Source organism: Echeneis naucrates, chromosome 4 (genome assembly GCF_900963305.1).
Source record: "Echeneis naucrates chromosome 4, fEcheNa1.1, whole genome shotgun sequence".
NCBI classification, from domain to species: Eukaryota; Metazoa; Chordata; class Actinopteri; order Carangiformes; family Echeneidae; genus Echeneis; species Echeneis naucrates.
Genome location: NC_042514.1, coordinates 20,180,131 through 20,196,926, shown reverse-complemented (window position 1 = coordinate 20,196,926; position 16,796 = coordinate 20,180,131). Strand labels below are relative to the sequence as shown.

At 39.4% G+C, this 16,796-nt stretch overlaps 1 protein-coding gene across 2 annotated transcripts in view; it reads right to left on the bottom strand.

Annotated features, from left to right (window-relative positions):
* Positions 1-16,796, bottom strand: part of dennd1b (DENN/MADD domain containing 1B) — a 96,411-nt gene that overhangs the window by 5,804 nt on the left and 73,811 nt on the right. For both annotated transcript variants that reach the window (XM_029500264.1, XM_029500265.1), the window contains 6 exons: positions 15,082-15,183; positions 10,030-10,120; positions 8,165-8,205; positions 6,789-6,824; positions 6,262-6,318; positions 5,247-5,336 (listed from right to left, as the gene is read on the bottom strand). In XM_029500264.1, coding sequence (XP_029356124.1) covers positions 5,247-5,336; positions 6,262-6,318; positions 6,789-6,824; positions 8,165-8,205; positions 10,030-10,120; positions 15,082-15,183 — 417 coding nt within the window. The remainder of the gene's footprint in view (positions 1-5,246; positions 5,337-6,261; positions 6,319-6,788; positions 6,825-8,164; positions 8,206-10,029; positions 10,121-15,081; positions 15,184-16,796) is intronic.

Sequence of the window (16,796 nt, the reverse complement as noted above, 5' to 3'; positions counted from 1 at the left end):
TCCCTAAACAGCCTTAAATGGATTCCTGTGTTGGGGCAGTAAAAGCCCATATGCCAGACAACCGAAATGGGCTGGCAGCACAGAGATGCACCTGTGAGATACTTGGGGAGGTGGAGCTTTGGGCAGAAATACTTACAAACACACAAATTCACACTCTATTTCGTTATAGTTGTGTAGTATTTTAGTCTGTTCATTTGTGAAACAGGGCTGCGTGGTGGAAAGTGGAGTCTCTCTATGGATTTAAGAGTGTATTAAAGCAAGGTGAGCCTAAACATAAGCAGAAACAGGTCATGATGCCTGGTCCTCTGATCTCAGTCAGAGCTCTGGTGCCGTATCTGTGAGAGAAAGTTCCACAGGGAATAATAAATTGATGATACCTGACTTCACGGCTTTATTAATTTGTCATTTCCTCTCTTCATTGTGACTATTTAGTGCAGCAGTTCAGATTAAACTATTTATAACAGCTAAGTGTTTTATGATTCAAACTCCAACTTTAGCTCAGGATATTGTTTATATCCTTTTTGTTTCTCAAAATTTTGTGTTCATTTTCCTGGATATGTGAGTGAGAACACACTTTTGTCACTTAAACATTATATTGCTGCTCCTCAAGAGCTGTCAAAACCAAACAGTTCAACCTCAGATCTAAAATTAAATGCACTGGATGTGACTGTAAAAATCAACAATAACAAGTAAGAGACTTTCAAATGTAGACATTGATAATGAGATATCTGCAACTATAGCAAATGGGCTCTGTGTTAAAGTTTTGACAGCTCTGTACCTCCCAGGTCAGGTCAGGACAGTGGAAAGCATGAACAGGTTATCATACTTCACTTTCATTTGCTTTTCGGTGTTAGCTATAAGGTGAAAGTGAAAAAGTGATTCTTCTTCCATAGTTCTCCATCTCCCATTTACTCCCTCCATGACTCAGTTAGTCAAAGATGTCCCTTTCCACCATCAGTGAGACTGCACAGGACACAGAGAGTGCAAGAGTCAGAGGGAGATATACTGGCTGAACAGGTAGCATGAAAAACATGCCACGCCGCCTTTTGTTAGGATAACAAATCCACAAATGAGGACAGATTTGTTACTATGAAAAAATTAAGCTTTACTTTAACGCACTTATACCCTGAGCCTTCAATAAGCAAAGGCATTAAGGGGTTTTGAAACAAATCTAGTAACAAATGGCATTTAATTCCTATGCTTATGAGGGGAAAAGTAGTCATCATCATCATTTTTAGTAGCACTTGAAGAAACAAACTTTCCCTTCCTATTCCCTTCCTTCCCTGCATGACTGGTTATGTGGAACTACTATGTCTCTCATTGACAGGGCCAAGTGCTAGTGGACTTTAATCACCAGTCTTGCATTATACATTTCATATGGTATTTCTGACTGGGCACTGATCTCACAGCTTGGCAATGTACGTAAAGAAATGAGGGTAAAATGCAAACAAACCTTGGAGGAGGCAGGGGATTTGCAGAAGTATGGCCAAGTCTGTGTGTGCCTACTAAGAGTTGCTTTGGGCGGTGGTGGGGGGGCACTGGTTTTCTGCCCAACTGGCTGTTACTGAAGGCCCACATCCTTTGCATTTAAAATACGTATCAGAATGTGTATTATGCTCATTCTCCTTTCGAGTGTACTTCACTCCTCCAGTAAAATAGGTGGTGTCTTTCTGTGCCAGGGTCGACTGCAGTTCCTTAATCAGGCCAGCAGATGGCACTTTGGTTACAGGAAGAAATCTGCTTGGTCTCTGAAGGAGTAAACAGGCAAAAATGGAGACTGCATATAAACACCCTCCAAACAACCATGTAAACACATAGACACAAACGTGAATACAGACCCAGAACTTTAAGTTTACTGGGTCCATCCTAACTATTATTTTTATGCATGTTAACCCAACAATAGTTATCCAAGGAATATATGGACTATTATCCATTTTAGAATTACATTAAATTATAACAAATGAGCATTGTATGCATTACAATCTACAATACGTCAATATACTGTGAAATACTTAACAATTTGAAACAAAATACACAAGCAATATCTGCAAAGTAAATCAAGTTAAGAGTGTTTAAAAGTACGTATTAGTACGAGCACTTTTGAAGTATGTTATACATGATGGACCCTCGTGGGGAAATCTTCCCTGAAGAAATTTAGACACTATGTACACATGTGTATGGTGCACATATGTGTCCTCTGGTCTTCGCACATGAACTGCCTCCTACTGATGAAGAGCACAGATATTCATCCATGCATTCACAACCCCAAACCCACACATGCAGCATGTGCACACTAAAGTATCCATGTGACACTGAGCCTTTTAACTCGAACGCCGTAAGACATACACACACGCGCACACAAATATACAGAATCTTACATGCAGAATCTCATACAGACAATCGTTTCTGTTTGTTGTATCAGATAACAAGTAAGCAGTCCTCCTGAGTCTTGTTTTGTCAAACAAAAAGAATATTCCTCCATTCTTAAGCAACAAGCTCACCAAACACTACAAATCACCCTCAATGCCAGATATGGTGGCTGAAATATTCACGCATATGACAGCAGCATGCTCACTTTGTTACATGTGGTGATCAAATAGAATTTGAATTTCATGGCTGATTATTTTAGCTATGATTAATTAAAGGAGCATTTCCAGGATCATTCATTTAATTTCAAGGACAGAGGTCTTTCCTCAAAATGATCAATTAAAGCTTCTGATGAGAACATATTTGTGAATTTATCCGTCTATTGAGGGGCCATTTATTTGGTCAAAGTTATTAAGATGCAAAGCACAGGGAGGTGGTGTTACAAAAAACAATGCCGAGGAATAGGTCTTCTTTAGCCTGATGCATGTCATGCTTGAAATACTAGTACTACAAAAGATGTGAATTCACAGTTTCCTTTCAGTATGTTTCACATCATAGCAGGACTGCTGCTACAATGTGGTCTTTTTTTTCTGATTTTAGGAGATTAGGTTTTTGAGACTGAAAAATAAGAGCTGTTATATTCATGCAGAGATATTATTATATTAGTGGATTATATGGGTAGACACAGGACCTTGGTTTGTGTACAGAGGGGGACTGTGAGGGCAAAGACTAAAGGAGAAGACCATCTATGGGGTTACAAGGATGAAGGCATTTTTTCCCTGTTACTTAACTTTTATTTAAACAGGTTAGTCCCACTGAGATCAATTTATTGTGCAGGGAACACCTGGTCAAGACAGTTGTGTATAGAAAAACAGTATTAAGATTTCATAGATAGCAAGCTCAGGGAAAAAAAACAAACAAATAAAGGTAACAGAGGATACAAGTAAGAACAATATTTATTTGTTTTTTTGTACTATTTTTTGGACTGTAATTGAAATATAAATTTGGTGTGCTATTTAGTCATTTAAACACAGCGAGCAAAGTACAGCAATGTCAGATGGAAATGCACAAAAAAGTGCAGTTTTTTCGGTTGCTGTTTGTTCTTTGAAATAAACATTTCCCTGTTGGACCGAGCACACTCCTTTTTTTCTATGAGTTTCCTTGTCATGTCAGTTTTGACATTATAACTAATGTGCTTTAATTTGCGTAATAATGACAAAAAAACAAGCAAACGCAACTATCCTGAAGTACAACAAAACACCAAAAATTTCCGATCATTTGTTTTGGAACAAATGTTTTGAAGAGTTTCTATCTGTCAGGGGTTACTGCACACTGACAGGACATAAATTATCAAGGCATTCTTGGCTTCTCCATTTTCAGTCCTGTTGTAAGAAAAGAATCTGGGGTTGCTAAACTTAATAAAACAAAACAAGAGAGTTTGTGAGGGGTTTTACTCTATTCAGGTTGTGATAATATACTGAATTAACCTATTGTGGATTAAGAAGTATAACCAGTTGTGAAACATAAACAGGAAAAAAAGGGATGATTACTGTATTAGGCCAAGGATAATTTAATGGCATATATATCAACACAAACACACAATACCAGTGCTGCGGGACATACTATTCCATGTCCTGCATGTCCCTGCTCCATTGATCCCAGGGGACCCGTTACTGTGGCAATGAACAGACCTCAGTGGCATGGACAGGTGTGTCAGTGTGTGTATATCCTGAATATAGTCCACATGTGTTTGCGGGCGCGTGCACACATCAACTGCATGTTAACTTTCAATCTGCGCGTGTGCGTGAGTGCTCCCCCATCTTAGTGTGTGCACTAGCTGGGGGCAGGGTGTCCAAGGAGGCCTTTAGAAAAGCCCTAATTGCCGTTCCTCTCCACTCCCTGGCCGTCACACCTTCCTCTGCGCTAAGGCTTTCCAGCCTCATCACACACACAGGAAACACAACGCTAATTAGAGACAGCACAACCTCTCCTAATCACACTCTTACACAACTGTGACTAAAATGTCATTGTGTGTATGTAGGCATGTTTTTTTGTATTTTTTAGAAGAATTGGGAGCCCATTTGTCAGTTTCTTCATTCAGCGAAAAAAATACAGAGAAGCTCCAGCTGGGGTTATAGAGGTATAGCTATCCGAAGTCGTAACACTTCTGATAAATTTATTGATGAATGTGTATTTTGTAAGCATGCAAAAACTTGCTCATCATATGCCATCTCTGCAAACAACAAAGATGAAGAAAATATGCAGTTATCGTGCACAAGCCAATTCTTCAGAGGGATATACTGACCAGCAGATGGTTGCTTTTAATGTCTCTGTGCTGTTCAGAGGAAATACTGAATTGCATTATGTGTGCCTTGTTGCCCCACAACATGAAGGTCTTTGGTTCGATTCCTGGGCCTGGGTCCTTTCTGTGTGGAGTGTGCATGTTCTTCTGCCTGTGTGGGTTTCCGCCTCATCGTATTATGGTTAACTGGTGACTCTAAATTGTCTGTAGGTCTGAGTGTGAGTGTGATTGGTTGTTGGTCTCTGTCTGTCTCTGTGTGTTGGCCCTGTGATGGACTGGTGACCTGTCCAGGGTGACCCCACCTTCACCCAGAGTGAGCTGGGATTGGCTCCAGCACCCCCTGCGACCCGGAAATGAACAAACTACAGTACTTTGAACAGTTGGTAGAAAAGGCAGTGAGTGTGCAGAATATAAGCAAAAAAAAAAAAAAAAAAGAGTTGGAGAGCGATAAGTGAAGGACTGCATCCATTTGTGCTGAATGAAAAATGTAGCTTGATAGGTCAGTGTAAATGTAGTTAATGCATTTACTGTTGTGGGTCTCTGAATTGGTGCCTGTGTGTGTGAGTGTATATCATACCAGCCTCATCTTCTGCAGTCTCCTTGGAGACAGGCTCTTGGTGCTGGTGGGAGACCCTGCACAAATTGTCATCCCCTCTTCTTCTTCTTCCTGAGAGAAAGAAGATTGCAAATTTAAACAGAACAAAGGTAAAACCTCTGTTAGTGTGGGCAATCCAAAAAAGGGACATTAAGTGCACTATCCTGTAAGCATATTAGTGGATTATATATATGCAGAATACATTTGTGGTTTGATTTTTACTATTTATGTCTTTAGTGAGATCTGAGCTTGGGTCAGAGACAGCAGTGAAATATTGAGATGAGGAGAGCATTGTGAGTATTCATCTTTCAAGGATATTTTAACAATTTATGGAATATTGACACCTTTATAACAGGTTACGATAGCCACCTCTAATCAGTTTAATCGCCTACGTTTGTTCTTTGGGATCTTTGTGTAGGCATCTGCAGCTGAAAGAAACACAATTTGAACAATGTTCTGCAGATCATTTCTAATCCTAGAAAACATCTAGGAATGAATTTGTCTTGTGGCTCCACGGTGCATCTGCGTGTTTGTGTGTGCATGTGCATTGCAGAACACTCTGCACTCCACTTGTTCACCATCACTGCCCTCTCTCCTCCATTTCCCACTGACAAATCAAACTGCTATTGCCTTATCAAATCCATCAGGTTTATAGAAACATACACCTCGTTACATTAGCTTTGAGGAAATCACAGGCTCACTGATGAAATATGCACACAATAAAAAAGAAAGAGGGGCTGACACTAGGCTGACATGACAGGCCATAGCCAGAGGGGCTCTGGTTAAAAAAGTACAGCTTGAACAAAGCACCGAGCAGGATTCAACAGTCATTAAAGGTTCCTGCGTCAGAATCACACTTTCCATGCAAAACAGCATTCCTGTCTGCCTCCATGAGGAGGTTGTGTGTCTATCTGTGTGTGTGTCAGAACACAATTATGGGTATATGTGTGTATGCATGCATATGTGTCAGAAAGGTGTGAAGGTCTGTGCAGCTCACCTTTGCTTTAAGTCTACCCTTAATGTCCCGAATGCCCCTCTTGGCATGACGTTTGGCCTAAGCCGAAAAACAACACACAAATACACACGTCCATTAACTGAACAGAAAATATTTCTTTAACATTCTGTTCTGATTTCATGTAGTATCAAGTAATGTTTTGATCCTGTGGCGAAAGCATAGAGACAAACATTGGATAAGAAATCCTGACACTCAAGTATAAATATGTTTAATATTATATATAAGCAATAATGTGTCTCTTGTTCAGCATTGGCATGTTTATGCTTACCAGACACTGCGTAATTAACAATTCTCCTGCTCTTTGAAGAAGTCAAAATTTTTGTGAACTTGTGAATGACACATTTTACGTTAATTTTAGATATTCATACAGAAGGGTTCATTTTCCCTAAAGAGCCCACAAAATGACAAGAAAGGCCTATTACAAAGGATTTCTATGGACCTGAGAATTCAGTTGCATGTTCATACAGAATTGTACAAAACACTGATGTGGCTGCCTGTTGAGCATGTACCTTCGTCACAGCTGTGTTGAAAAATGCTCCTCCTCTCTGTAAGATGCACAGACAATTATTTGTCAAACACATGAAGAGACCGTGAATCACTTGCCACCTACTGTATATGCACACATTCTGATCGATTATAATAAGGTATTTAATATCTAACTTTAATGTATCAATACGTGCACACAGAAAGGCCTGAGTGACACCAACCAAATCTGTTAGTAAACTTTTGGCTTTTTTTTTAAGGAGTTTTTCCTCATTTATGAACATGGTTCCTCTGCATAACAATTAATTGTTCTCTGTCAGATTTTCTATTTGATTTTTGTAATAATGTGTACAGTAAATTTACCAATATCATGATTTACATTAATATAATCAGCTTGTCAATGGATGTTACTCAGAGCAATTTTCAATGTGAAGAAACCAAAACTCCCTTCACAGCTTTGAACAGTGATGTAATATTAGAAAAATGTGGTGGCATCAGGCAGAGCATCATATTGCTGAGCCGTGATTTTTATTATTATTTTTTCTTATGCTTTTATTTCGAAGAAGCATAAGATGGCAGTAGAAGGGGCTGTGCTTGATTGATTTCTGATTTGAGTTTTGCAGACTGACATGGGATCCATTTCTGTTTGCCTGTCCTCTTTTCTCCTAGTTGCTGCATGTCTCCTTTAGTGTCCGACTCTCTTTCTGTCGATTTGGTCTTTGGTGTAAGCACAAAGCATGGGCTAAACGGCTAAGTAGAGTAATTGGCAGACAGTGTTTCAGAAGTTGGTGGAAGTAGAGTAGGAGAGGGGCTGAGGGGCTAAGGTGAAGGCCCTTCTTACAGATCCCTGTCAGTCAGGAAATGTGAACTTTAACAAACCTTTCAAGAGCACTCTAGAGGACTAATTCAGCCTTAGCTGAAGGCATTGGGGGAGAGGGAGGGTGAGAGAGAGATACTCAGTCAGTAAGAGAATGAGAGGGAGAGATGGAAGGTGGGGTGGGGAGGTGTTGTGACAGATATGAAGAGAGAAATAAACAGGAAGGAGGGGAGGAAAGGGACAGAGACGGAGCAATCTATGTTCTTGGGTCGGTTCAGCAGAGTAACGCCAGTGTTTGCAGCCAGATCAACATGTCATGTTGGAGGACGTCTTGTCACATCAAATCACTTCTGTCTCCCTCTCCGTCTGTCCTGCTACACGCGCTGCTTCACACACCAAACCGTACTCAAGCTGAATCTGTACATTCAGACAGCCCCTTCATTCCAAAGCCATCACCAGGACTTCAAATGTAGTCGTGTCAATCACACTTTCAATTAAGTACAGCTCAGGAATAAAACGGGTGAAACATAAAAAAGCCAAAGATAAAAGCATTTAGGTGAGACATGCAAAACATTCTGCAAATACCTTTACTGTGTGCATCCATTGCTGATAAGATCTTGAATTACCTGAAGGGATGTACAAAATAAGAAATATGAATTACCATTTTGCACAGTATGAATGCTGTGAAGCAAAGATAACTAACTATGGCCATTACACTGTGACACATGACTGAATGGCATTTCTTTTTTATTGTTGTATAACTCAGATCTGCAGTCTTCGGATCAAAACCACCTAATTTGTCTTAGCACCCCTTGTTTCATACTCACAATTCAGATGGTTCATGAACAGTTTGCACACACAATAATGCACATCCCTGCCGCCTGAATTCTTTTGTCAATCTTTTTTTGCCGCAGAATTCCATCATCCAGTCAGTTTGATTAAAGATTTTTTTGAACAAAACAACCACATGAGTGAAGCAACACTGATAAACTACAAGAAACAAAACAACAAATCAAAGACAACCAAACAAATTTTGTTTTCCTTGAAGTAGGTGTGTGTGTGCGCGGGCGTGCAGGCGTGTGCAGTATAGTACGTGTCTGTGTATCAGGATGTGGCGAGGGCGGATCATAAGGCCAGAGGAGAGAGAGGAGAGAGATTAGAATCAAAGAGAACAGAAGGTAAGAGAGATGGAGAAAAAGAAGAAGCGAGGAAGCAAAAGGAGGTAAAGGGAAAAAAAGAACAGTGCAGTGGTGGTGGGGGCCATCTCCAGATGGAGCGCCAGGGTGAGACCAAGACTGGGCAGACAGTAGACCTTTAGAATGTTGCCAGGCCATTTCAGCACACAGTAACCTTTAGAAAAGACCCAAACTCCTACGAGCAGGGTCCATCCAATTCATAAGAGCATTATTGTGTTGGGTTGGGGGGATAACTGTTAAATAGGCCCCCAGAGATCAAGAAGAATCTGTCCCAGTCAGGGTCCCTGAGCCCCCGGAGTCACCTGAGCCCAACATAAGAGGGCCCCACCGTCCATAGGGTTCTTTATTAGTGACTTGGTAGGGATAAGTAAATTCTAAAATAAATAAAAATAAATAAAGTTGGTTTAACAAATATAAGGTAAGCAATGAGTGTCTTCATCTCTATGTTGTGTATGCTTACTGTTATTAAGTATAAATAAGTCTCAGATTCATATCAATAACAGTAACAATAGCAATGATAATAATGATAATCAGAAAATGTATAGGAGTAAGAATTATGATGATCAAGCTAAAGAAAATAAAACACAGAGAACTTAAATAAATAAATAAATAAAGAAAAAATGAATTAATATTCCCTAGTAGTAGCCAGTAAATTAAATTGAGGAAGATACAATAATGATGGTAACAATAGTAATAATAGTAGCAATTAAAATAACAAAGCTCAGCAAATTATTACCAAAAGAAAAAGGGGGGAAAAAAAAAAACAACAACAACTGACTTGAGTTAAACTGAAAATGTAATCAGTTTATTCTGGGAGGAGGAGTGCATTTGAGCTGAGAGCAGCTAAGTATAGTAATAATCACTTAATGCTGTTCTTCAAAGGTCAATAAAGTTCACTGGTGCATTTGTATTTAGACCACATGTGGTCACGTGTGCATAACACGTTTTAAGCCTTCAGTCATGATGGAAACAGCAAAGATTTAAAGACAAGAAAAGTTTTCTGTGTGACATTTTAAAGAAACGCACATAAGACGAGAGAATCATGTGTAATCATAATTTAGGATTTATAACTTCTAATTTAACTGATGTGAGAGAGAGAGTTTGATTTTATTTAGCGAGTGGGAGTATTTTCAAAGTTTGTTCTTTCGTGTGCAGTTTTATACCTTCTTCTAGTCAAAGATTTTTGTCTATCGCATAAAATATGGCAAATAAATATAATGTAACTAATTGAGAGACAGGTCCAGCAGTACTCACTCCCACAGAAGCCCCCTTCTGTGATCTCCTCTTCAAACACGTCGGTGAACCCGCGGCCTGTGTTCAATTTGGCCAGCCGTCCATCGATGAACTACAACCATAAATTACAAAGCACTTATTAAAGAAGGGAGGAGGGGGGAGAATGTGGACACACTTAAACAGACACACATCCGCATACACACAGATTCAAACACTCCAGCCGCAGTGGGGTGTTATTAATCCTAACTGACGGAAACTACATCCTAAGATTAGGTGGGTTGCAGGTAATAGGGATTTGGTAATGTGGAGCAGATGAGGGATTAGGGTAGCAGACTGCCTACTGCACGCTGTCTCAGACATGAGGAAGTTTAATTTCCTCCCTTTGTAATATGGAGGGCATAAAACCAGGACAGCTAGACATTTCATGAGAACAGTCACAAATGCTCATAAATATCTTATGCTGCTACAAGCAAACATGCACACAAACATTGCAAACATTTGTGATTAACGTAATTCACAACAATGTCAAAATACAATAAATAAAGAATAGAAGTAAAGTAAATGAGTTTTTAATGGCCGTGACCCAATAAAATCAACAAGCTGCAACAACAAAATGATATCAATATTACTCGCAAAAACATCAAAGGGTTTTTTTTTCTGACTTTTTGGCCCATTATAAGAGCTCTGAATTCTTTACAGGTTCTATGAGCTGTTATTTTTCTCCAAAAGATAATATCACATAACATTTGGCTTAATACAGATCATGAATACAATTTTTGAATTTCATCAAAACTATTAGAGTATGAAATGCCTGACTGTTTTATATTATTCATTTATTGATCTTGAACCAGTTCTACTGGGTCGTGGGAGTTGCTGGAGCCAATCCCAGCTCAGTCATTGGGTGGGGGTGGGGTACACCCTGGACAGGTGACCAGTCCATCACAGGGCCAACACGCACCACTCACACTTTGTGGTGGGAGGAAACTGGAGTCTCCGGAGCAAACCCACACATCCACGGGGGGAACATACGAGCTCCACACACAAAGGCCTCAGTCCCGGGAATCAAACCTATGACCTTCTTGTTGTGGGGCAACAGTGCTGACCACTATGCCGCTGTCATACTCCTGTTTTATATGAAATAAATTAAATTACTGTGACCCATAAGAAGGTGTTAGTTTACTGTTTCATCACATGATAATAACAATACCAGTCATAATAAATTTATTGAAATCCTTGCATCGATTTTCTACTGTAAAATACAAACAGCTGGAGTAAAAGGCACTCTACTATAACTTAATCTGTTAGTTCATTGTGCCTTTATTCTAAACTTTACTTAAAACTTAGATGTGTCCGATTAATCTGTTCAGGGCTTATTTGTGTAAAGGGTTACAACTAACAATCAGCGCGTGTGTCATTTGGATTTAAATCTGTAATATTTTTTGACTGAGGACTATGTTACTTAACTTAATTTTCACCACCTACCTTTCAAACATTCTTTTGTGCTCCAAAAAAGAAGAAGAAAGGAAAAATCTATTCTTTTGAATACAAATACTTGACAGCAAATATTACTTATTTTTAACAGTAGCATTCTCACATCCACCTCCATGTCAAACATGTTACAACAGCGCAGGGTGTTCTGTGTGTACGTCCCCAGAGACTGCCTGTTAACCACCACCAGCCACCAGCTCCTCTGGTCAGAAGAGCTGGAAACTCATTATTAGATCATTTTAATGAGAGGTGAGACTGCAGGTTCTGACCACTGCTCGACTACTTGTCTGGCCCAATTAGTGCAGATAATCAACCCAAATCATCAGCCGCCCCCCTCCTCCCCTTCTCCCCCCACGCACCCCAGCCAGAATACCTGCCTCACTGTGGGCCTTAATTAGGCATTACTCAACAATAGCAGACTGGAATCACCACACTCACACACAACCACACACAACCACAATTTTCTCATGCACAAATGCACATACAAGTATAAAATGTGAAGGGGCTCTAAATTTCTTTGTTTACAGGGTCATAAACCATAAAAAATGATGAACAGAAAGAACTTTCAGTAAAGGACCAAGTCAGGGCCTTCTTCATGCAAACAGCACAGTGGAAAACTGAATAAATCCTCATTGTTGATTTGAAAAAAAATTTTTTTCCATAAAACTCAATTACTTTTGCTTTTCTTAATTTACCAAAGAAACTCAAGTCACACTCAAGTCACACCAAAGCATGCTGTGCTTATTTAGGCATACCAAATTTCACACTTGGAGACAAATCCTTCTCCACACTCTGTCTACATGTCATCTTGTTTCCTGTTGCTGGTGTAGTTGAAAACAGCAAAGAGGGAGAGTTATCCCATCTGGCTACCAGAATGCTGACTCACTGACAGGTCACTCACAGTGATCTAGATTTATCTAAATTATGGAATTGTGGTGCCTGAAGTTTAGATAAAGACACTACAGGCATTAATTTAGAGAGATATACAGAGAGAACCTTCAGGAACAGTAATTCTTTGTAATCTTGGTCATGATTACTTGATTTAAGATCACAAACTGTAGGTGCATGCTTTTGAGGGAAAATCTTGATTCTTATAGTCTCTGCACATCACAGAGACAGAACAGATATTCTGGTATATCAGAGGTATTTGGTCCAAAGAAAGGAAGTCTAGAGAGCTACGGACCGTATTGGTGGTTGACATGCTGTGATACAGTACATGTAATGCAAGCATGAAAAAGATGATTCTCTGATTCTTTATAAAGAACATACAATCAGTTCCAAATAATCTTCTTAGGAGTCTATGATCATGCCGGTGTGATCACATCCCGTGATGTCTTCAAAGCAGTACCAAGAAAAAACTAGAGCACGACTGTCAACATGGGCATGTTAAACATTTTTATTAAGGCAAATCTGAAGTATTAAAAAAGGCCAAATAGGCTCAGAACTCTAAGGGTTAAAGAACAAACCTTCTCCCTTTCTTGAGAGAGAAAACTGTTGCTTCTACTGAGGAGGTTTTCTGGGGGACCGTGTATGTCAACAGTGATTTGTAGTATTACAGTACATCTACATTGATATGATTAACCTTGTTGTGATTGTTTCCAGCTCTCTTTAACTGCATGCATTCTTGTGAACTCGTGTACCAAATTATTTGGTGTTGCTCATTTCTGTCTTCCTGAGAGTGACTTGGCAATCGCATTCTTATTTACCAAGAACAAAATATGATTATTGAAATATATGAGGCCCTCTGCAGACTCAGGTTAAACAACGCAAAGTGTATTTCTGTGTTAGGCTTGTGTGTGTGTGTAGGAGCTGAGGATGGTTGAGAGGAAACAGCTTAATGTCAACAGCTTTCCCTCCACATTTTTGTGGCTGATCTGTCATGGGCTTGTGGAGCAAACAGAAAACACAACACCTGGCAGCAAAAATGTTTTAGAGCAACAAATTTTGACCATTGTGACCAACTATACATATGCATATACATTTATTTCAGGAATTTCATACCATAAATTAATTTGTGAATATTTTTTTTTTATTATATAGAGGGGGTGTTCCCCCCCAAAAAAGTAAGTCATTGGCTATCATAGTAAGAACTTTAATTTCATGTGACAGCACAGTGGTCTTTCAGTCCGAACCATTGAACTTATAGTGTTTCTCATCAGCACAATGAATTTTCAGCAACAGAGATATAGCATAAACGGTCTACTTTGTCAAACAACCATGTAAATAACTGACTAGTATAAAGACAAAGTTCATACCACCAGCTACCATTTTAACATTCGCAATCCAACATTACTGAATTTTTTCATGTAACAAATCACATACGTTCATTTCTTTCAGTATGCAGCACTAAAAGTATTATAACAACATTTATACCGGAGGCCAACAGGTGAAAAAGGAGGAGGTGTACTGTAATGTAAAACATCTCTAGTCCCAGAGCATACATTTTTTTTTACCAAAATGTATTTGTGCATGGTTTAGTTTTGTTTGTGTGTTTGTAAATGGATATGGGTCATGGCCAGAGCAGTGCTTGTGTGGACCGGTGGCTTCACTCACTTATATCAAAAAGAGGAGTGAAGGAGATAAGCTCAGCCCATCCCCCGTACCGGAGGAGGAGGACAGAGGAGCCAGTTTCCCAATGCTACTGCTGAGACAGGAGCCAACCGGGAGGAGGCTTTGAACTGATGCTTGCTATCTGCTCAGCCTGGAAAAATTATAGATGGGGCACAGAGGCTAGAGAAACAAACGGCTGATTGAGGCTCGCAGTACAGTAACTCTTAAGGGTAAATTACAGCACCACTGGGGTTGGAGAGCATAAAGAAAAATTCATGGGGCGAGAAACAGAGGTGTCTCTTCACTCAGCTGTGGCACAGCTGAAGTGAACATATTGAGTATGCATGATACATAACATCATTTTAAGGAAGAGTCATGCACGCACACATGCACGCACCAATTCATTCATTCATTCACTCACTCAATTATTAAAACCGTGATGCAGTTTTCCAAAGTAAAAACGCTTAAATAAATAAGAGCTTATCATATATCAGACTTATCACATATTTCTTTGCATATAAGAGAAGAAAGACCAACATTAAGAGACAAGACAGACATTAATATGAGTGTTGACAGATAACCACAGTGGCAACAGTAGCAGTAACAGTGATAGTTTCTTTGGGCCAATACATAATATATGCCATTAATAACGGAATATAATAGCAGACTTTTCTCTTCTCCTTTTCTCCTTGCTTTGAACAACGGAACTGTAGAGATGCTAAATACAAACTTGATCCATAGCGCTGTGAGGAACATTTCAGCCATAGAAATGGGGGCTTTTACTGAGCACAAATCATCCTTTTTGTATTTATGCTTGCCTATAGCTTTCAGAATAGAGCTGTGCATGTATGTCAATTTGAAACTGATAGCAGATGTTAATAGAATTATGATAACTAAATTATTACATGTAATGTAGTATATATCCTGAGAAGTCAAATTTCTAATGGCCGGATCAATTTTATTGGTTACAGGTGGAAAATAAGTGATTTATACGCACTGACTTACATGGGCAGACACACAGACAGATGTTTGTACCTGTTTGAAGAGCTGCAAGTTGACAGCCATGGACAGGAAGCTCCTCATGGTGCTGGAGCGATGGTTCACAAAGCTCTCCTCACAGAATGTGATTGGCTCCCCCTGAAGAGTACATGCAGACATTATCAGACACAGATTTAATAAACAATTATTTTTAATTAATTTAGCCTTGTCTTTGTATCACTCTGTTTTTCATCATGTTTACTTGGTTCAGAAACACACCACATGAAGGAAGGCAGATGTGTTTGCTGTCTTCAAAGACAAGCGTCTAAACTTAAAAATGGAGTTCAAAATTCTTTTTTATTTATCGCACTTATACACTCACGCCATGTCCTATTGCGCTACGTACCCCAAAAAGTCCTCTGTAACAAAGAACTATTTCAACTGATTTCTTCATTAGGAAGGCTAAGTGGGCCTGAAACAGAGAGTGAGTCTAAATAGGAGACAGGAAGGAAAGAGGAAGGAAGGGAAAGGAGGAAAAAGAGTCTTAGTTGAAGAAAAAAAACTAAAAACACTCCCTCATAAAACACTTCCTCCAGCAGAATGCACATAATCTCACGTAGACCAGAAGACTGTGTCCCAGTAAACTCCCCGGTACTCCACACATTATCACATTATTACTATTTCTTACATCATGTCTGCTGGCCTGTGAGCTATAGGCACAGTGGATGACAACAGAACCACTTCAGGCCAATCACATACAGCCCCACAGTCATTTCCAATTCATGTTTTCTCATTATTATCATAATTCTCACATATTTCAATTTTGCTTTAGTTCTTCGCCTGTGAAACAATGCACTTTGTCTGTTCCACACTTAAAGCACAGTGTGGTACATAAAAGCAACAATGGAGGCTAACCCATTTTCAGGCATACACTAGTGGCCTAAATTACATCACAGTAATACTGCTCCACTTACATCACTAAATGTTTTCAAGGCGTATTGTCGCGAAAAAAAAAAAAAAAAAAAAAAATAGGTTTAAGGTAGTTATAAATTTATAAACAGCTTAGCAGCTTCCATATTGCTACTACAGCTTCAGCCCATTCTTCATTCTGAGAATAGCAACAATCAAATGAAATGAAATTTATTTCAATCATGCCAAACTATAACAGAGTTACTTCACTTTACATACAGAGCAGGTGTTGACTGTAGAGAAAGAGAGCAGGAGGGATAGTGAGGAAACGGGAGCAGGAGGAGAGAGAATACAATAAAGTGCAAGCAAAAACATCCAGATCTAAAGAGGATTAATGACTGCTTCCCCTAAATGCACATTAGCAGTAAGTAAAAATTTAAAGGAGAAATGCTAATAGAAATCACTTAAAATGCCTGTTGACAGAAAGAGGAAGAGCGCGAGGGAGCTGCTCAGTGCATCCCCCTGCAGCCTAGGCCTATGGCTGCATAGAAAGTACAGGGAGAGTCCAGCCCCTGAACATTCCTGCCTACCATTTCCTGCTTACCATTACCATTTCAGAGAAACTGACACAGGAGAACTGTTATCTCTTTTTCTGGTTCCTGTTCTTATCTTGTATCTTCCTTGTCAATTTAAAGACTGGTTCTGTGTGCACATAAAAACAAAACTGCGGGTCCTACAGGCCTGCACCAAATCACTTGGGCTTAAGCATCGTCAATCATTTTATCTATTTTGACAGGGTTACTTGGGATGAGAGAGACTATGAAGAATCTATTTTCTCAACTATTTCTAACCCAAAAAATCTA